General features: G+C 39.2%; 1 protein-coding gene across 1 annotated transcript in view; it reads right to left on the bottom strand.

Annotated features, from left to right (window-relative positions):
- The window catches only part of LOC133444511 (E3 ubiquitin-protein ligase SMURF2-like), a 73,540-nt gene extending 51,790 nt beyond the window's left edge, over positions 1–21,750 (bottom strand). Inside the window, exon 1 of the mRNA XM_061722355.1 lies at positions 21,289–21,750. Coding sequence (XP_061578339.1) covers positions 21,289–21,340 — 52 coding nt within the window. The 5' untranslated portion in view covers positions 21,341–21,750. The remainder of the gene's footprint in view (positions 1–21,288) is intronic.
- Between the last annotated feature and the right edge of the window lie 768 nt (positions 21,751–22,518).

Below are 22,518 nucleotides of genomic sequence, written 5' to 3' on the forward strand. Positions count from 1 at the left end.
GGTGAAGGCTCTGCGTTGGTTGAACGCAGAACCATAAATCAGGCTTTAATGTTGCCCTGATCAGGTGACAACAGATCTTTTTAGCAGAACTTTTAACCAGTTTACATTCACTAACAACAAGGCAGGGGGAGGATCATTTTTCAAGAAAACTTAACTGTTTCCAGGACATTTGACCTTTTTTTTCTAATTTTCCAGGTTTTTCTAGGATGCGTGGGAACCATGAACATCTGATAAATTGTTTAGGTCCTTTTGGAAACAAAATAATGGGTTATGAGAATTGCAAATCATAGCATTCTGTTTATTTATATTTTACACAACATCCAAATATTTTTGGAATTGGGCATGTAAAATGAGTGGTCCACAACATTGGTCCCGTTATGATGCTTGCACCAGTTCCATGCTGTCTCACTCATAGTATTGATTGCTCAACAGTTAAAAGACCTCCTCTTCACATCCTCACTCCTGTCTGGGAGATTACTCACCAACCACAACACAGAAAACTTGACAGCAGTCTATGTTGGGAAAATGTTAAGCACAACTACCTTATATGTACACTGTGAAGATTATTTTATATGTGCATATTGAAAAAAGCAATAATTATGTGGCATGAATCGACATTTATGTGCTTCCAAACATGGCAGGATAATATACATTAAACTTCTTCCTTAAGGCAACAACTCGATTTCCCAACTTGGAATCTTGTCTCTCTCTAGTTGACTGAATGCCAAAAATGTCAGCTAGATGAAAGGCCAGTAGGTTACACACTGCCTCCTCTCATCTTCCTGCAGAAACATAGGAATAAAAATGATGGAATGATGGGTTGGGAGAAAGGAATGTCAGAAAGGGAGAAATCAGTCTGGATAATAATTGGCAAGCAGAGGAAGGTAAAAGATAAGGTGGAAAATAGTTAAAGCAGGGAATGACAGAGATGACATTCTGACAACAGCAGAAACATTGAGACAGACATTAACAATAAGGAAAGTACAATGTATTGTAGGCACATGGGATACAGTCCAGTATTCATAATTACTATTTAATAATTTTCAGCATTATCGTGACTTGGATGACTCAGATTCTACCACAGTAAAAATAATTGTCCTAAGAATGTACCCTTTTCTTGAATATTTCAGCATATGACGACCCATATGTCACAAGTCACCATATGGCCAACCACCCACTAACAATATGCCGCAGGCCCTGGGGAAGTGTCACGCAATTGAAAGCTCCTGTATGCAACACCACAATGTCCCAATCAGGGGAATGAAACTTTGTGAGAGCTTTACACTGACAGCTCCCCAGTTTGTGGTTTGTGTCTGAAATGTCCAGTTGAGTCAATTTGTGGATTAAGTTGATAATTGTCTTAATTCATGGTGAACAAATATGAATACTGATGGCCTTTACTGCAAAACAGTATGTCCTGCTTATAATATATGATATAATATATTATGCTTGTCACCGACTGCTAATAGAAGCACATTTATAAGTAGGACTGAACAAGAAATCTATTTCAAAAAGAAACTGGCATTTGAAATAATGTTACTAGCAAATTGCAAAGACTGCAGTTATACAGTATTATACAGCATGTGTTAAAAAAGGTTTAAAACAGCTCTTCACTGGTTTTACAGACATGTCCACCAGTGACGAGTGTCATTATCCTCCCATGCGAGTCATGCCAATCAATCAAAAATGGCCCAAGTATAAGCATATAGAAATATAACTATTAACTGCAATCTTCAGAGAAATGGCCACTGTTCAAAGTGGAAAAGCAAAGCATAGATGAAAAATAAGTCCCAATGAGAAGAGGGACTTTTGTTGCATGGACCTCTTCTGAATTTGATAAGGAAGGTGTACACATGAAAAGCCACGGTGCAAAACATACCACAATCCGGTTGCCAAAACAAGAACCAACACCACAAACCATTTCAAACATCTGAAGAAGCTCCACAGTCTGCTGTACAACAAACATAGAAAGTAATCTTGAACTAGTGTTGTTTTAATGAAACAAACCACACTTTTGAAATCGTGGAGGCACGTTTGACCCATTTGATTACTAAAGTAATGCTGTCATACACAGTGACTAAATTTTAAAAAACTAATACATTTTGTTTTAAAAAAAAAATCTGACATTGAGCTGAAAATTTAGTTTTTGCAACACAAGAACACTATGTGTTTAGTTATGATGACTGAGACATACCTGTGTCACACACATTTAAGTTTCAACTGAAGAATTTCTGCCCCCAAAGGCCATTTTTTTTGCTTTTTACCAAATGGCTTAATGTAGTAATGCTGAAACACATGTTAGAAATCTAATGCAGAGTGAATATTGGACTTAGTCTTGATAATCACATTGAATAGCAAAAAATGCAAATAGTATCCCCAAATTGCTCAGTCCTACAACAATAAAAACTAGCATGAAGAAGCTGACCATCTATACCTTATACAAATTGCAATAATTTAACTTCTGAATCTCTAGTAAACAGATGGTGGGGGAATGGGTCACACTCTTCTTACCCCCATATTCATTCAACAGATTAAGTATAACCGTCCTCCCTACATTTGTGAGTGAGTCAGCAGCTAGCTGAAACAGAGCTAGTCTGGGGGCAGGGGTGTGTCAGACAGCTGAGCTCTAAGACATAATACAACTATATTGACATAATACTGAATTGCACCATTGATATTTTTAGTCTAGAAAATATATTGGAAGAAATTATGAAGGTGAGATATATTTGATTAAGTGCATATTTGACTTGGTTTCCCTACATCACTCTACCCATCTAGTCACGTGTCACAACACAGTGTCTATGCTGATACGATAAATCGTGTAGCTCTAGTGCTGAAGTATGACTAGCAATGAAGGAACAACCTGTTTATTTCAGGATCTTTGTACTTAGACATGTTATTTTGATGATGGTTCTAAGCTAAAAGATCCTCATACCCAAGATAAAACCCACTGCATCAACCACATTCTCTGACTACACATTGACACCTGGTTGAAGTGAAAACACAGCCAGAGGAAGATGCAATACAAAAACCAGTGGATGTGAACGTCTGCATATGTTTCTTCAAAAGGACATGTTGAGTGGTCTACCAGACACACAAAGGTGCGCTGTCTGACAGCAGGAATAGGGGCAAAGGAGAGATAGGAAGCGGTTCATGTGATCGTAAAATATAACCTCAGTGACAGCGATACCTTTTTTTCTTTGCATCCTTCACACTGTAATCTAAAACATCTAGTTTTAATTTGTGTATATCAAAACGGTAAATTAAGCAATGCAATTACAATCCAAATTTTGACGACTACCATTGTTTGCGTCACATGTAAGATGCTAAAGTATTACTTTTTTGAGAGTCCCTGGAATAACCTTGAAGTAAACAAGCATACAAAGGGATCAGTAAAGTCAGTGTGTATGTGTGCTTGCACACATATCACAAGATGGAAACAGATAAAAGAAAAAAAAAAATACACCAAACTGGAGCCACAAGACCAGAGTCGTCAGACGGCTGTCTGAACTAGATCCGGGGGTAAGTGAGGAGAGGAAGGAAGAAAAAAAAAAGACAGAGATGAGAGACATCCTGTTAAAAAAAAAAAAAAAGAACGAATGAAAGATCTGCAGGATAGAAAGTATCATAATGAGAGGCTGCGGCTAAATGCACCAACACTTGTTTCCATCATTGAAAAGTAATTAAGTACCAACAACTTTTGTTTTGTTTGTTTAATTTTTTAATTAACAGTATGGAAACAGGAAAGGTGGTCAAAGATAGTAGGGAAAGAAACATGGCAGACGGTCACAGGTCGGGACTCAAGCCTTGACCGCCGGCAGGAGGACTCGAGCCTCTGTATATGGGGCGCCTGCTTATCGCAAGCTAAACAGCCCCCCAGTACTAACTACCGTAACCACTTATTCTTAAGGCAGCCCAGTGGTTTTATACTGATTAATACCGTGTTCCAGTAGGAGGGTTCCTAATGGAAATCTGGGATGATCCCTTTTTGTTTGGACTTCACAATTTCCTCTCCCAAGTGTCTGCCTGGGTTTTCTCAGTGGCTAGGTGGACTTGTGATTCTAAATTTACCTTAAGACTGAGCAGCATGTTTGTCTTGTCTCTGTGTGCCTCATGTCTTCATCCTGTTTCATGATACATGCACAGGATGAAGCAATATAGAAAACAAATGAAAGGAGAGGGGGAAAAAAAAAAAGATCTAATGGATTTTGCCTTTTCATGTCCTATTCGCCCGGGACAAGTATTACTTAGGCTACGTTCACACTGCAGTTCCCAAGTGACCCAAATCCGATTTTTTGCTCATATGTGACTCAGATCCGATTTGTTTATGACAGTGTGAACAGCACAAGTCACATGGAATCTGATATTTTCAAATCAGATTCAGGTCGCTTCCATATGTGGTTCTAAATCGGATACAGGTCTGATGTTTTGCAATGCGACCTCAGTGTGAACAGCCAGGTCGGAATTAATGCGACTTTGACGTCACACGCAGAGCCCCGAGCCGCGGGGGAAGACACGGGAGACGGCGGGGGTGACTGTGACGGATCTAATGATTGATGATATTTTGGTAGGTAGGGGGAGAGAGATTAGCTAGTTAAAGCAGCACAACGTGACTTTCAAGTTTTTCTGAGTTTGGTGGCATCTTTTGGACAAAAGCGGTAGTGCTTTACCAGAAAGAACACTACGTTTCCCATGAGCACCAGCGCGTACTGCCGGAAAACTCCTGTCCCGTCGCGTGCATTTGTTTTGAGAGAAGACGGGACGCTTTTCTGTTTCAACAAGTGAACAGACGGAACGCAAAAAAAAAGATGTTAAACTGCTGGAAAGGAACTGGAATTTACCGGGATACCTTAAACAAGGAAGCCAGGGAGCAGTATATGGAGGAAATAATGATTATTAACGGTCTGGATCCATATGAAATCCCTACTAAAGAATGGAGCTCCTCGTCGGAGCTGCACTCTTTATAAGGGATTTACTGCCGCAGTTCTGCACAACCCACGTCTTACTACCTTGTTTAGGAGTGTTTGGCAGCTGCTTTGGTAAATGTTTGACTCGCCATGTGTTTCAATAAATTAGTATAATAGTACAACATACAGTACATGTTTTGTATTACTCTTACTTTTCTTTTCTTTTGACTGCTATATTATGCTGAAGAGGGTCCGAGGCGTGAGCAATATTTTTGTTTCCTCGTGAGATTATTTTTTTCCTCTGCAGCTACAAATCAAATAGTTAATATTTTTTCCTCAACAAAATTAATCGCACCACAGAGAGCTGGCCAGCAACTGCGTTTAGCTGGAGTAGTGGAGAATAAAACCTGTTTGAATGATCCGACCCCGGTCTGTGAGTGTTTGTTTGTGGTTTAATAAACCCGTGTTTTGATCCGACGTCCGTCTGTGTGCGTGTTTGTTTGTTTACTGAGGAATGTTATGTTTGGTCGTTACAGCCGCGATCCAACCGAGCCAACGACTCTTTTACTCTTTTACTTTGTTATCAGATACTTGGCCTCCGTGGTTCTGCCTCCAAGCAGGAAAGCGGTGAAAAGTTAAACCATTAGGATCTTTTCCCCACGTCTGTTGTGTGGAGCTGCTGCAGCCACAACACAGCAACGGGTTACCAACTTCTGCGGAGCTGCGCTCCAAGCCCCGCCCATTTTCGTCTCGTCTACGAATCGGGAAGGAGGGGGAAGTGACGTATGCCGTAAAGCAGTCAAAGCCGTAAAAATGTGTAGTTTTTTAGTGTGCCAGGGTTCCTACCATGCTCCTCAAAGTTACATAGTGCCAGTGAAGGTGATACAGACCCCCCCAGACCATGACAGAGGTGTCATTAAACCTGTTGGAATTTGATGTACCATCACAATGACTCTGGAAATATGATATTAAGGTGGAAAAGTTACGTAGTGCCGCTTTAACAGGCTTGTTTTGTGCGCAGAGCATACTTCAAATGAGAGTTAAGCGGCGGACTGGAACTTTGTAGTCAGCACCGGATCTTAACCTTAAGGTCTCCTGTTTCGGAACACTTTGGTTTCCCGGTGAAAAGCAACGACGGACAAAAGACAGGTATCAGACGAGAGCAGTGTCGCCGATGTTGTTCACCAGCAATCGGGCACATTTCTGGTAACATGTCAAACCTTGTAACTCATTTGAAACGGCACCACTGGAATATGAATATTACTGAGGCAAGGAAAGATCCCAGCACCGTGTCAACGCTGACACCTTTGGCATTTAAACAGGCTTTTGCCAGTAATTCAGATCGGGCTAAAGCAAAAACTTGTGGTTTTTATGGGGGTGGATCTGCGACCAGACTCATTTGTTTACAACACAGGTTTTAGAACAGTTTTAGTTTTATATATAGATATAGCTTTATAGTTTGTTTAATTTGAGAATATTTTATTCATTGGAGGACTCAATTTTTTATTCGTATTTACATATATTTATTTTATTTTTAAATGTTTAATTTTTTTAAGAAAAATGTATAAAACGTTGTTTGCAAAAGTTGAAAATTAAAAGGTTTTTTTTGCTTAGTGTACCGAAAATGAACCAAACTGTGGCCTCAAAACCAAGGTAAATACCAAACCATGATTTTTGTAAACTAGCTGTAAACAGTGACTGCGTTTACATGCAGTCAATAACCCTTTTAAAACCGGAATATTAGCAATAACCCAGTTTTGCACGGCCATGTAAACACCAATAACCCCTTTGAATACAAAACCTTTTTGCCATTTGTAGAAAGTACCGCGATAGCGAGATTTACAAAAAGGTGAGCGAAAAGTTGCGCGAAGCAGGATTTGTACGAACGCCAGACCAGATCAAGCACCGCTGGAAGACGCTGAAAAAAGGCGTACTACAGGGCCAAGAAACAAAACGGTACCAGCGGGTCAGATTATCCGCCGTGCTGCTGTTATTGTTGTTGTTTTGAATTTGGATACAGGAAGAAAAAGCGGAAATGACGGGAATTGCGTCATGATGTTCTCCGCGCGTTGCTGGTTTGATCCAGATATCCCAAATGATTAATTACCATGTAAACAGGGATAACCCTGTTTGCTCACACATGTAAACGGAATATTCCGAATGTTTCAGTAACCGGAATATTAGCAATGAGCCGAATTTTGACTGCATGTAAACGTAGTCAGTGGAGAGGTCGGAGAAGAGTTCTGATTTGGGGAAAGCTGGGAAACGTCCCGGTATGCACCCTACGCTGGAAAAAAGTGTCAGTACGCTGAGGGTGGGAATTTAAAAGTGTCTGATGCTTACCGGTGTATACCGGCCCACTTAAATCACTGGTACCCATAAGAGAACAAAGGGATCATATTTCTCCTCCATAATCTACAGATCAATCCTCTAGAAGCACTTGGAAAGTGTAATTTGTTCTGCAAATTCAAGTTCCCTTCCTCTTTAGTCTGTGATTGTTATGCAATTCTAAAAGGTGTTCAGTCTTTCCATTTCTCTTCTCAAAAGTACAATGATGAGACCAAGTCTCAAAGTAATTTGAAAAGCATATTAAAGTAATGACTGAATGGAGCAACAAAGAAGAAATGAAAAAAAATTAGTAGTTAAAATGAGAAGTTAAGATTATGCGAAACACTCTGGGATTATAGAGCTATAATTGCATATTTTATTGTGCATTAACATTCTAGTTGTGCACCACATTTGTTGTTGTACACACAAGCACACACGATTTTCCGTGATTTCATTTCATCTTATTAAACCTTTAAATCCAATAATAAATAAATAAATGAAACATTCTTCTACAATGTTGTGTAGATAAAAAAACAAAAACGCTTCAGTCACTACCATTTTCAGTTATAGTTAAATTAAGCTTGGGAATCTCAACCTTGAATGGAAACAGGCCATTTGACGTCTGTGCTTGTCCCAGTATATAGGGACAGATGAATAGAATATATGAATAGATTCATCCAACTCCTTTACACTGGATACTAGAAATACACCTTCTTGCAGCATGTTGGTACTGGTTTATTTTTCTGATTGAACTATTTATGACACGTTAAGAAAATAGAATGTAAAATAAAAAAATAAAGTGTTTTAGGCTTCTTTTTAAGTAAAAAATAAAACATGAAATGCATGCCAAACCCACTGACTGCTAGAGTCAGTTGTAAAAATACATTTCGATTTTCATAATTCAGACCTTGGATAAAAAGGCGTTAGATTACATCAGTTTAGCCAACAACTGTAGTCTCTTGAGACAGTCAGTGTGGTTACATGCACATCTAAATTGAGATATTGGAAACAATGTAGCAAAGGATTTAACCGGAGTTTAAATATTCTCATTGAGAGGAGTCAGCTGAGGTGGCTTGGGCATCTGTACCGGATCCTCCTGGACGCCTCCCTAGGGAGGTGTTCCAGGCATGTCCCTCCGGGAGGAGACCCCGGGGAAGACCCAGGACACGCTGGAGAGACTATGTCTCTCGGCTGGCCTGGGAACGCCTCGGACTCCCCTATGAAGAGCTGGAGGAAGTGTCTGGGGTGAAGGAAGTCTGGGCATCCCTGCTGAGACTGCTGCCCCCGCGACCCGGGAACGGATAAGCGGCAGAAAATGGATGGATTGATGGATGGATAAATATGCACCGGAACAGAACCAAATTAATGAGTGGGGTGCATTTGACTCTGCAACGCTAGGTGGCGCTACATGACCTTCCACACTGGCATTCTTCCGGTTAGCTAGAACAATTAGTAAACAAAGGCAGCAGATCTGAAGCAGACGTAGAAGGAAGACAACAACACACAAAGATATACAGTAGACACCAACGATGCAGCAGCTCTGTACACATTAAGCCTGATTCTGTTCTTCTTCATTGTTCCTCATCATCTCCTTCTTCTGCTACCGTGTTGGTTCTCATGCCGTTACTGTTGTTTTCCTACTTCCGCAGTCTTGTCACTTCCGGATGGGGGAGTGCCAGGGCAGTCAATAGCTCAGCCAACTGTGGTTTGTGTTTTATATGCTGGACTAGCTCGAATTAGAAAAACAATATCTGGCAGTAATAGCTCTATTTCAAGAGCTCCAGTTCGTCTCGACTACAGCCCAACTGTGCAGTCTTTTTCTTTCTTCTTCTTTCAGTTTTTCCCTGTACCCCTACAGGTAAAATACACACAGTGGCTCATCCATTCCCATCTTAGCCTGTCTTCTCCATCTTTTTCTATCACACCAACCAAGTGCATGTCCTCTTTCACCACATCCAGAAAACTACTCTTTGGTTTCCCCATTATTCTCCTGCCCAGCAGATGATACCAAGGCATACTTCTACCAATGTATTCCCTATTCCTCTTCTTCATTTGTTCAAAAACATCTCAGTCGAGCCATTTTGACTTTCTCTCAGAGATGTCTGACAATTTTAACATCTTCATCTCTGTCAACTGGTTTGACTACAGGAAGAAAATACACAGAAACTAAAATACACTTTTCTCTGCTTTGCAAGAGGTTGGTATAAAAGTCTATGCTTAAATGTTCCTGTTATTACACATGAATTTGTTCTGTGTACTTTTTGACTGGAATGGATTCTTAAATTAAATTTGTACTTAAATAATCAATCTCTGCTTTTCCTAAAATGTCTCATTTAAAATGGTGCATATTAATAGCAATATGTTGTTTTCACACAAAAAGGACAGTCTAATGCAATTTATTATCCCAATTTATTGATCTTTTTCTTAGAGAAAGACGGTGGTTGCATGAGCTGCAAATGCAGTACTTCATTCAGACTGCTATTTCAATGTCAGTACAATCTGATTACTAATTTATTCACATATTGTGTTTCCCTACACAATTGAGATGTTTGTATCCATCTAAAAACACAGATTATTATTCTGGCATCTCTCTCACCCTAAAAGTGTGTGGTTCAATTTCCCACAGCAGTTATTCTCTGCACCCACTCATCTGGAAATTTGGTTGTGTTATTTTCACCATCTCACATATTGTAAAAATGTTTTTTAAGCTACGTTTGCCCAATGCCTTTCCTGTATGTTCCAATGCTGCTCTTGAGATAAGATAAGCTATGATGGGATGTTACATGAGAAAATTCTGAAATTAAACAAATGTGTTTTGCAGTGAGGTTGCAACATTCTTTAAGAATATGTGCAAAATGTGTCACAAACTTTTCTGGTCCGTATTATATAAAAGATTTGGCCTCATATTGATCCTTTCAGATTTACAAATACCTGAATTAACAAATGCAGCTGGGGCCACTGCATCATTAACTGGATAGAAAATATACTTATATGACGACAAGTACCATGAGAGCACCAAACAGTTGTACCAAATCTGTGTAGTGTGTGTGGCCCACTGATGTTGCGTGCCATTGATGCAGACTAAACAGAGCTGGAGGAAGTTTGGTTATGGAGGTCTGTGCTGCACTATAAAATCTAACCACAACACAGTGACCCAAGAAACTAGAGAGGCAAGATCAAGCAGACGTGCAGACACAAAGTTAAACATGTATATAGCAGCATCATCTCTTTCCTGGCATTAACTGTGCAGTGGGACTAATTGATTATTTTATTTATGAATTTGTATCATTTAGGACAAAAAAAAATACAGAAATGTTTTATTTAATGCAAATTAATAAGAATTAATTAACCAAACCCAATTATTTCTGCTACACTGTCCATGTTACATAAAGACTCTTTTAACCTCATTCAAAAATATTTCGAGAGTTCATAAAAACAGCTAAACTAGCGTTGCAAATTATTTGGTGAGACATGGTGTCATTTTCATTTGGAACTGTCCAGAGGACCAAACAAACTAACACATTCAACCAAAACAACCATAAAAACCCTATAAACACCTTGTTAACACTTGCGACTTTCACACCACACAATTGTAAGATTTGCCAGTTGCCAATCTTGCAGGCAAATCAAACACAAATTGGTTGGCATTGCCAGTCAGCCACCAGCACTTAAGAGGCATGTGTGAACAACTAAAAATCACTTGCTGACCTGTTGCTGACTACAGACAGACTACCGACAGATACCTAGCATGCATCGAGTGAAATCACTCGGAAAAAGGGTAAACTTAAGAAAACCCACAATGAACGGAGGAGATGCCTTACCTTAAGAAAAAGCTTATCACAACAGCTCAATCATAATGTTAAAGATACACCAAGGAAACCTGCTTTGTTTTGTTCTTCTCATTTGAAATTAATCTCGAGAATGATTTAAAAAAAAAAAAAAAAGGAACTGGCAATGCTTTTTGTATTTCCTTTATTGTATTGTGTAATGATGTGCCTTTATTGACCGTGACAGGGAATAGGGGCAAAGCGAGCGGGGGAGCTAATTCGAACCTGGACAGCCCGTATCAAGCCTCTGGATGTGCAGCAACTGCTTCATGTTGAGCAAAACAACATGAAGGATGCAAATTTTTACTGAATGTGGTGTGTTTAGGTGTGTAAGATTGGGCAGAGCCCTAAAATGTGGTTCTACAATCATGTTTATTTACATAAGTGTTTCACACACCTGCTAAGAAACAAAAGCACCCAACTGTTCCATAGGGAAACACAATGAACACATTTTTCCAACTGCACAGTACCTAAAAACAAAAGTCAACATCCTGAAAAAGGCATAAATCCCTATTATTAAAATCAAATCAGTTCTGTGGAACAAATATTTCTGTAAGAGAGAGCTAAATAGAGCAAGGAAGAGATGGATTGATCCATACAATTGTGTTTTCAAAGCCTGTCAGTGCATTTTAGTAATTGTTGGGATGCCTTACTATTATATTGAAGTGTGCTGATGATTGACAATTTTTTGTTAAGGACTAAAATGAAAAACAAACAGTGTATAAAAATGCATGTTTTTGTATGCCTGACATTGTTTTCCAGTCAGCGGCATTTGAGGTTGGTACCAATCAAACAAAATACCAGACAAACTTCTGTCAAGTTCTGCCAGAGAAGCTTCTGCATGAGGAAAAGAGTTTATGGCTTTTGCTTCCACAGAACTGGATCAGTACTTTGCTATTACTGACAGTTTGATTCTCCTCATTTTCTGTCTACTGACAGTAGTATACATGGCATTCGGTAGTTGATTTGCACAGACTTGATATGGCTGTCAAGGCAGGTAAAGAAAAACAGGGCCCTCCATGTAAGAAAAAGTTGAAATGATTAATTTGTCTTATGGGACAGTATTCACACCATCACTGAAGTTTAATGGCATGTTTGAGTCTTTTTAGATCCCTAAAATAGCAGATTATTCCGACGTTGGCTGGTTGACTACTGGGTTGACATTAATGGTCATTCAGCTGGAAGCATATAGTCCACTCTTAATACTGCTCCATTCAGTTCAAAAAACTTCTTTGATTCACGTCCATTTGGTCTAACAAAAAAGTTTACACTGCTTACGATCCGATATTGGAGCGAGCATTGACTTAACTTCAGAATGTCCCCTTTAATGAATTTAGTTTCAGGTTGCATAATCAACAGACATTTGCAACAGATCCTCCACAGTCCATGAAGGTCACGGGTTAGGTCACATGAAGTACAGTACATCACATGTGTTGAAAGATACTGACAAAAACTGCATGAAAATCAATATCTTTTTCCAAATTAAATTAATATAAAATAGAACAAGTTCTAAAATGCAATACAAAGAAGTGCATTTTATTTTACACTTGTAGTACAACTATTCAGGTTTGGAGTGAGTGACTGGATGACATAGCATGCTATTGAAAACAAAAAGTCTTGCCATGTTTCACTCAGCTGGTAATGTATTGACGGACCTTAAATGAGACCAGGAAGGATCCGTAGTCGATGTCTGTGGAACATGCAACGTAAAACCAACACCACCACAGTGCGCGCGCACGCGCACACACACACGTGCGTGCACGCGCGCACGCACGCACGCATTTCTTGTGCCAACTCGGTATACATTTCTTTTAGCCTTTTATTTCAAGGTCCCATGTTGTTTGATTGTCATCCACTTGGTTCTGTTTTCGTATGTTATTCTATCTTATTTTGCCTGGTTTTTGGAGAACATATTCACAGGAACTAAAGTCTTGATTTACAAAGCATTAACACATGCTCAAGATATGTATTGAAACAGTCAACAGCATGCCTCTGACTGGCTGATGAGTCAGGAAAAATAATACCTGATTGGTCGGCACAATCCAAAGTATAAGGTGGCTGGCCGTTTGGTTCCATTTATTTTCCACTTGCCCAATTGGACAACCGTGTCAGAAACAGAGTTCAGTGCCTCGGAGCAAGCTGGCATGCGTTAATGTCGAGCTCTGGATAAATACTTGACATTCACAGATTAAGTAAATGTTGCTTTGCAAGAAGTATGGGGAAAGAATAGTATGTTATCTTCTCTTAAGCAGCTGCAGGAACGTGGAAAGGATTGCTGCTGGTCAGTCAGAAGGAACTGAGCAAGGCATAGCAACGACTTATAATTACATTTTCTATGTTCTTAAGGCTCTATTAAAATCAGCACATTTTCTTCATCTATTTATTAAACTGTCATTATACTAACATCTTTAATGATATATCAATTACAGCATTGCATTAATAAACAACAACAAATAATATTCAATGGCTGAATGATTCCTTGGGCTTTGAAATCCTCACCCGTTCCCTGAACCCAGCCAAACAGACTTCCTAACCTCCCTTGACCCAGTTTCCTTGTCATATCTCAAATGCCTCATATTTAACTTCCGTCATGATATTGCTGTTCCTCCATCATTGTCTGCGACCACATCAGGAGATGCTGAGGCCCAATCCACCTCCTACCTGTCTGTCTGTCTGTCTGTCTCTAGAAATCAGGGGAACAAGCAGCTTGAGAGACTGAACTGGAACAAGGCTCCAGGTCCAGATGGTATTAGCCACAGAGTCCTAAAGGCTTGAGCTGTATACCAATGTGGATACAGTTCCTCTTTAGCCTAAGCCAAGAGGAGCTTTCAGTGTTGTGGAAGAGATCCTGCCTCGTTCCAGAACTGAAAAATCTAATCAATCTGCCCTTAATGACTACAGGCCTGCTGACCTAGCAGCACACACCATGAAAGTCATGGATATTTTTATTGGCTCACCTAAATATACAAATAAGCACCCTTCAGGATCCTCTGCAGTTGGCTTATCATCATGGGGCTGGAATTGAAGACTCCATCATACATCCACTTCAACAAACCCACTTCCATCTGGGTAAAGCAGGCAGCACTGTGAGGATCATGTTTTTTGATTTCTCAAGTGCATTTAATACAATTCAGTCTGTTCTACTATGTAAGAAACTCCAAAAGACACAATGGTGGATTGCTCCATAATTACCTGGATTGCAGACTACATGACAAACAATATGGTTTGTGAGACTGAATGGCTGTGTGTGTGACTTGGTGGTCAGCAACACTGGAGTGCCATAGACCAGTGGTCCCCAACCTTTTCTGAACCGCGGACCGGTTTGATGTCTGACAATATTTTCACGGCCCAATCTAAAGGTGTTGATAAAAACTAAATAAAATGACAAGATCGGCATTAAAAACTGTGATGTTTTCTCTATAGTAATAATAATAATGAATCATAATAAAACATAATTTTCGAAAAAATAAAATAATGGAAATTGTAAATTACCTTTAATATGAGTATTTCTATAAATGTGTTTTTATGTTTTTATGTCTCATTAACGTTATTTAAAGCCAGGCTTTTATTTTATTTATTAAGGAGACCGATATTTAGTGCTTTTATTTTGAAGGCGTCTCGCCGAGACCTTGTAAACATCTGGAGCTTCGGACTTTGATGGTAAAGGTTTAACGGCTGTAGAAAGTGTGTCTGAAAGACTAAACTAGTGTCGGGAATGCTAAAGTGGAGCCTAACTGACACAAAAAGCACCTTCTGATAAGGATTTGTTTTCTTTGCAAATGTTATGCTGTATTTATGTACATATTGAGTTTGGCTGTCAGCGGTAGGCCTGATTTATGGTTCCGCGTTAAATCGACAGCGTAGCTTCTGCGTAGGTGTAACGCGGAACCATAAATCAGCCTCTAGCTGTAATTACCGACCGAGCGAGCAGCTGCGTCGGTCTGTATTTAAGTTAAATGAAACTTATATGAATGTAGAAAAGACTAACTCTATTTTATTTTATTCCTTTATAGCTCTTACGGTGTGTTTGCAGTGTATTTACATCCAAGGAATAAAAACATTGTGAACCATCAGTTTGAGAGTCATCCATCATCAGGGGATGCTACAGAAATTATTTTTTCTCTCTGTGCGGCCCGGTACCAGATGACCCACGGCCCGGTACCGGGCCGGGGCCCGGGGGTTGGAGACCACTGCCATAGAGGACTGTTCTCACAATTCCTCTCACCACCGTTCACTCTGTACAGCTAAAAAATACTTCAATGACTCTGCACTTATGGGGTATACAATGGGTACGGAAAGTATTCAGACCCTGTTAAATTTTTTCCTCTTTCCCCCTCGTTTCATTGCAGCCATTTGCTAAAATAAAAAAGTTCATTTTATTTTTAATTAATGTACACTCAGCACCCCATCTTGACAGAAATAAAAACAGAAATGTAGACATTTTTGCAAATGTATTACAAAAGAAAAACCATCATGAATATCACATGGTCATAAGTATTCAGACCCCTTGCTGTGACACTCATATTTAACTCGCATGCAGTCCATTTCTTCTGATTCTCACTGAGATGGTTCTGCTCCTTCATTCAACTCATAACACCACAATCATTTAAAATTTGACAATACCCACTGGTAGTTCTTTATCCTGTTTGGTGTACTCTCTAAGATGCATTCTTTTTAGTATATTTTAGGAAACACACGACACGTAATTTAGTTTAGCATTAAATCTGACATCCTGTGGAAAATCAAGGGTGTATATGAGTGCATCTGTGCACATGCAAAGTGTTCATTTGTTTTCTATTTTAAGAACAGAAAAACTGCACTTGAAAATACAAACAAGCTCACACACACACACACACACATATTTTCTAAGAGCTGACTGCTGAGAATGCTGAGACCTTTATCTTTAATCACCAGCTTCCTGGTTGTTTTCCCCTTCAACACATATGATTCAGCTTGTCATCCAAATAAATTAATGGAGGACATGCACAGTCTTAAAGTGACAGCAGATATAATAATAATAATAATAATAAAAAAAAGAATATACATCCAGGTCCCCTTGCTTGCCCTAAAACGCTCACAGGGAGATAGCTAAAATTGTTCTTTGTCATTCCTTGCTTGGTGAATGCCAACTGGAAGCTAATGGAGGAAATGAATAACAAAGACTACCTTCCATAGAGCACTTGTGTAGCCAAAAGATTATATTTTAAGGGGGATTAATTAATTCCCTTCTTCGTGTCATTTACCATGAGGAACTAAAAGTATATCCAGAAGAGAGAAAAAAACACCCTGTTCATGCTACATTTCAATAAATCACACCAATTTTAACAGTAAATGAGACAAAAAAAATTGGTGGGTTGAGGAAGACCATTTCTACCTGCAACATTAACTACAGAGTGTTTAAATTCATTGCTTTCATTTTTAAGTTTGGGAGCAAACCATAGGACAAGACACACTAAGTATCAACAAACAAAGTAGACTGAGTTTTGTTGATGTTAAATTATCCTAAACAATCAAAGCATCAAGGAGCAGTAACAAATAGTATTTATAGAAACCATGCTGGTTGATTGAAGGGATGAGATGAAACAAAATCTAAACCCAACAGCTTGTATAAGACCCCCTTATTTTCTAACATATTGTCAACAATAATAATAATGCAATCCCACTATTCAAATTCAGCAATTTCATAGAACGCTAATCTAAAATGTTTGGCTTTGAAAGTTTGACAAGAGAATTTCAACATTCCTTCAATTCTATCGGTGCGTCCGAAATGCCATACTAAAAAGTATACTTAAGTTCGGCACACTTTTGAGTAAATATCAGTAGTATGCATTAATTCGGACATACTATTAAGAGCGCACACGGCACTTCCTGCCGTTGGGAGGAAGTGACGTGTCACAGCAGGAGTAGCAGCACTCCGCTCCGCTCTTTCCCGTTTATTCTGGCCGAAACCAGATGACATTATATAATATTATTATATACGAATAATATTATTATACTTATGACATACGTATCACTTAGCAACCAAACGCCGCTGCATTGCATTGTGGGAAGTTTCTGCTCGGCTAGTGTCCATCAATCCACACTAATACATTTCTCCGGAATGAGTATGGATAGAGCATACTATTGAGTACGTTCTAATGTTTCGAACGCACTAAAAAATCTTGCATACTCATTTTGCATACTCATTAGGGTGGAAGTATGCAATTTCGGACGCAGCTTATATTTGGACTTTGTCTTTTCTTTTTTTTTTTAAATCAAGGAGACCAAAGTCAAGACAATAAATGGCTTAGCACGAGCTTGATTATAATAAATAATGCTCAACCAAGATATTAACATCTTGGAAAATTGCAGTTATAAGCCCAAATCGAAAAAAAAAAAGTTGGGATAATACAGACAATAATCTTCAAGGGGGAAAAGGCAGTAATGTTTACATTTTCTTTGACTTATCTCTTTGCATACAGTATGAGTCCAGTTGGTACACAAGCATTGTCTATGCCTAAGGCAAAACCGCTCAAGAACCTACATTAATCAATAGGTGATGTGGCCACAAGGGTAAGTGATTATTGTGGAAAACTTGGGTCAAGCATTACAATTTGGAGCCATACTCAAATAAAAAAAGAAAACAGTCACTTAAGCTGATCATTTTAATTGCTGGTTTCTTTATTTGAAAATACCCATTAAAAAAGGAGCTTGAGGCTCCTTTTAAGAAATGAGACTCTCTAGCGCCACCCTTCACCACGACGGCCGTTGAGGGTACTGCAGCCAACAGCGAAGCCGGCACGGGAGAAAGAGGAGAACGCGCATGCAGCGTCATTTGACGTCACATCCGCAGGACAGCGCGGGAAATTCGGCCTCACAATTGCAGCACATTTTGCAGCACACAGCCTGTTCAAGGCAACGGAGAGATATACTAGAGGGCTCCTTCTTTTTGGAACGCTTCATCTGACATTACAAAATTTTTTTCATAAATCCTGCCTCAATCCTGCCTCATGCTCCTTTAAACATTCACCATGCTGGTGAAAAAAGAAAAAAAAGTGAACACTTGAAGTAAATACTGATCACATCCCATCTGGCAGCAATAATATCAATTCAACTTTTGTTTCATCATATTTCTAATAGAACCGAATATAGCCAAGCCCTTCTGGCAAACTTGAGCATGCATGAATGTTTTTTTTTTTTTTTTTTTTCAAAGAGCAATAGCTTCCTCTGTGGTGGTCTGCTATGGATACCTTACCTGTTCGAATACTTTTATACAGCAGGCAAAGTATTTGAGACTTTGTATCACTTTCAATTATACGGATCAGTTACTCCTTTTTTGCAAGGCATGGTTCACATCGGAAGGTGCTTACAAACAGCAAAATTGAAATGTTTTAGTGTATTTAACAATCAAAGTAACTCAAAACCCCACCTCCGAACTCAATTCATTTATCGAATTCAATTTGTGCAAATTACTGACTAAAATTAGCTTTTGTGGAAGAAATTACTCACCGTTTCCTTCAACTTAGTGTTTAATTGGCGTCTTTTTAAAAAAAAAAAAGATTGTCTCTCATACAATTAAGGGGGAAAAATTTGTTTTTCTATCATTGTGACTGAAATAAAGATCTGGGGCCTCATTTATAAAGCTTGCTTGCGCACAAAACAGGGCTTGAAAGATGTGTACGCCACCTTCTACGCGCACCTACGCTGTAGGCTCTGCGTTGGTTTAACCCGGAACCATAAATCAGCTTTACAGGTTTCACGCGCGTACGTAAAACTCATTATATATATATATATATATATATATATATATAAAAAATCCGTCCCTTTAGGGACTCTTTTATTATGCACTCTATTATAAATGAGGCATCAGATACTTTTTATCATGAATTAGTGTAAAAAAGCCTATAAATTTCAAAGTGTTCACATACTTTTTCTTGCAACTGTGTTGTGGGAATTAATGGAAATATAGCAAAATGGTAATGTGGAATTTGTTGCAGACCTGCAACAAATTTAGCTGTAAATAAAAAACGTGAAATGTCATGAGTTCATACCGTCTACAGAGAAAAAACTGGGTTAAGAATTTACTTTTTTTTTTATACTACCAGCATTTTCCCATTTTTTTCTCATTTGCAATTGCTATGATATTCAAATAAACAAAACAAAGTACTACTGATGACAAATCAGACTTGACAGTCCAGGTACAAAAATCTGTAGCAGCCTGAACATGTTTTGTATCTGATAAACATGTACATGCACTAGAATTTCCGCTGAAAAGCCAAGTTTGAGTTGAAACCACTGTTTTACTGTACTTTTACTGGCACACACCAGCATATGTGGTAGAAAATATCAAGCATAACAATAATATCAAAATCCCCTCACTTCTTTGGAGGTCTGCTAATTCTCATTCTGTTACAGATTTAAAAAAGAAAAAGAAAAGATAAAAAGAACCTGACAATCATGAGACCACAGAGCAGACGGCCCAAAACTACTCTGGTATCCAACGGTAGACATTTCAACACAACCCCAGACACAAACCACATCTGTGCACAACCAAACACAAATGTTAAGACTGTACAAGTATAAACTAAGACTTCACATCAACTCTCTTTATTGCAGAAGTAGAAAATCCAGACATCTAAATATCGCATGCATCCCACTTTGAATGAAGCTATGATCAAGAAAGACTTTTTGAGGATGCACATTCTTGGGATTCCGTATGAAGACCACTGCAGCCCATTTAAAACCATTTCCCATCTGGAGGGGAAAAAAGACCCCAGGCAGACAAGAAGACAGACAACTAGGAAGATGTTTTAATGTTGAATACACTCTACATTACTATTCTCTTAAATAGTTATCAGCAATCATGTTCAATGAAATGCACCGATAGTCATGTTGAAAATGAAGTATAAGCCTCTGTTTGTAATAATAATTAAAAAAATCACTTTAAATTTGTTTAAAAACCCACTTAATATAAATGTAAAAAAAGAGAGAGAGAGAATGAAGAACACTCTTGAAGAAAAATATTATGTGGTTCTTACCAGTAAAATGACCACTAAGAAAAACCTTACACAAACTTAAAATTATGTAAAAAGGAATAGCAGTACATGACAGCTTACAGTATGTTACCATATACTCAACAAAAACAATGCCACATTGTAGGAACAATGCCTGGAAGGGCAACCTTTAAGCAATTCAAGCCTCAAGTCTTTCCACATGACTTTATCCTCATACTGAGATAAAACACCAGTCAGTATGATATGCTACGGAAAACCAAAATTGCCTAATGATGTTTTAAGTTGTAAAAACAAAAGGTTAGAGTGGCAATAAAGTTTTGAACCATAAAAACAAGGGTTAATGTAATGGAAGAAATAGATGACTAGGGCTAAATCCCGATTGTATGAGGGTCCTCTACTTAGACAAACCACAGCTTATACTCTGTACTGTAAATAAACTTGTGTATTACACAGAATCACATTGTATATAGGAATCCTTCTCCAGTGCTACCACACAATTGTTCTCAAAGGAAAAAAAGGCATTGGGACAAGCACAATTTGCGGTGCAATTGAGCCATTTCTTAACAATACCACTGAATGAGTGTTTATGCAGAGAGAAAAATGTTAATTAAGGTAACGTTAGCCAGCTACATCATCATCACAAAGTTGCTAACGACTGCAGCTCATTGAAGAGAAAAGCACTAGTGTCCTCGGTGTTTTTGCCTTAAAACATGTTATAATAATCACCAACTTAACCAGTAAGGTAGAGTATGATGACGTCACCGCTGACCAGCAGCGCTGGTTACTGGTTTATGCCGCGTTCCATTTGTCCTCGGAAGTGGGGATTTCCCAGTTCCCAGTCGAATTTTTCAACTGGAACGCCCCTCGAAGTGGGATTTCCCACTGGGAAAGTGGGAGAGTCTTCACCACCCCCGAGTTCACATTCCGAGATGGCTGCCCCGGTTGTAAACAGTAGAAGAGAGCTTCGTAGCACTTCATTCTAGTTTTGGTCACACTAAATCAGTCGTATACAAGTATTGTTCGGCATATATATGCTGCTATAGTGTAATTTACATTTTTCATGTGGTATATGCGAACTACAAACTGGTTTACCTACTTTGTAACTGGAAGGCTAATAACTCGGCTGTGACGTCATTCCCAGTTCCGAGTTCCGACTTCCGAGGTAAATGGAACGCAGCATTAGCATGCTGGCTAACGCGCTAGCACTGTCGGGGGGGCTTTAAATGTGCTTACCTGTCAACCGCAGCTTCACTGGGCCATTTCTCCGAACTCCTTGGTTCGACATCCCCTTTTATATTCCACCTTAAGAAAAAAAAATCACCCAAAACAGTGTCTAATTCATGTGTCAACGTAGGAGGTTCTGTTTTTTTTCCAAGCAGGTATCTCCCAAAAAACCAGTGCGCGGCTAGCGCCGATTAGCTGGTGCTGTGGCCGGAGCGGAGCACGCAGTGCAGGGCTGTCACCACCACATCACCGGGACACCGGGGCTCTGCACACCAGGACATTTCCACGAGGAGAAACAGGCGTCCGGCTGCGGTCCCTGGTGGAGGCTGGTCCAGTGAGTGTGCGGAGCTGAGTGGAGCTGCTGTCGGTGATGGGGAAGGGAGCACGACTCAAGGCGGGTTTATGGTTCCGCGTTACACCGACGCAGACCCTACGCCGTGGGTATGGCGTACAGTGCGCGTCGCCGCGTACCCCTACGCCGTAGGCTCTGCGTTGGTGTAACGCGGAACCATGAATCCGCCTTCAGACAGAGCACAGCCACATCCGGTACCAGACACCCACCTACAGGACTGTCTCAGAAAATTAGAATATTGGGATAAAGTTCTTTATTTTCTACGACGGAGTATTAGGGCCAAACTAAGACAAAAAGAAATTGGAAATTACGAGAATAAAGTCATAATTTAATGAGAATAAAGTCATAAAGTCGTAATATTATGAGAATAAAGTCGTAATATTACGAGAATAAAGTGGTAATTTATGAGAATAAAGTCGTAATATTATGAGAATAAAGTCGTAACATTACGAGAATAAAGTTGTAATATTACGAGAATAAAGTGGTAATTTATGAGAATAAAGTCGTAATATTACGAGAATAAAGTGGTAATTTATGAGAATAAAGTCGTAATATTAGAGAGGGACCTGGCTGCAGGCAAGATGGCCGACAAGGGCGCGGCCATTTTTTCCACCCATACCGGAATTCCAGACCGGAAGTTGGTCTTCTTCGTGTATATTATTATTCGTCGCGCTGAACCAGACCGGGAGTTGGTCTTCTTCGTGTATATTATTCGTCGCGCTGATCCGGAGGTTTGTCTTTCCCCGTTTTTTTTTATTTATTTTTTTTTTTTTTTTTATTGAACATACAATAACACAGTATCATAACATTTTCTCGTAAGGACATTAATACATTTTAAACATGACGTGGAATGTTGTCATCAAGTATAAGCCATGTACAAAATATAT

This window comes from Cololabis saira, chromosome 1 (genome assembly GCF_033807715.1).
Source record: "Cololabis saira isolate AMF1-May2022 chromosome 1, fColSai1.1, whole genome shotgun sequence".
NCBI lineage: Eukaryota > Metazoa > Chordata > Actinopteri > Beloniformes > Belonidae > Cololabis > Cololabis saira.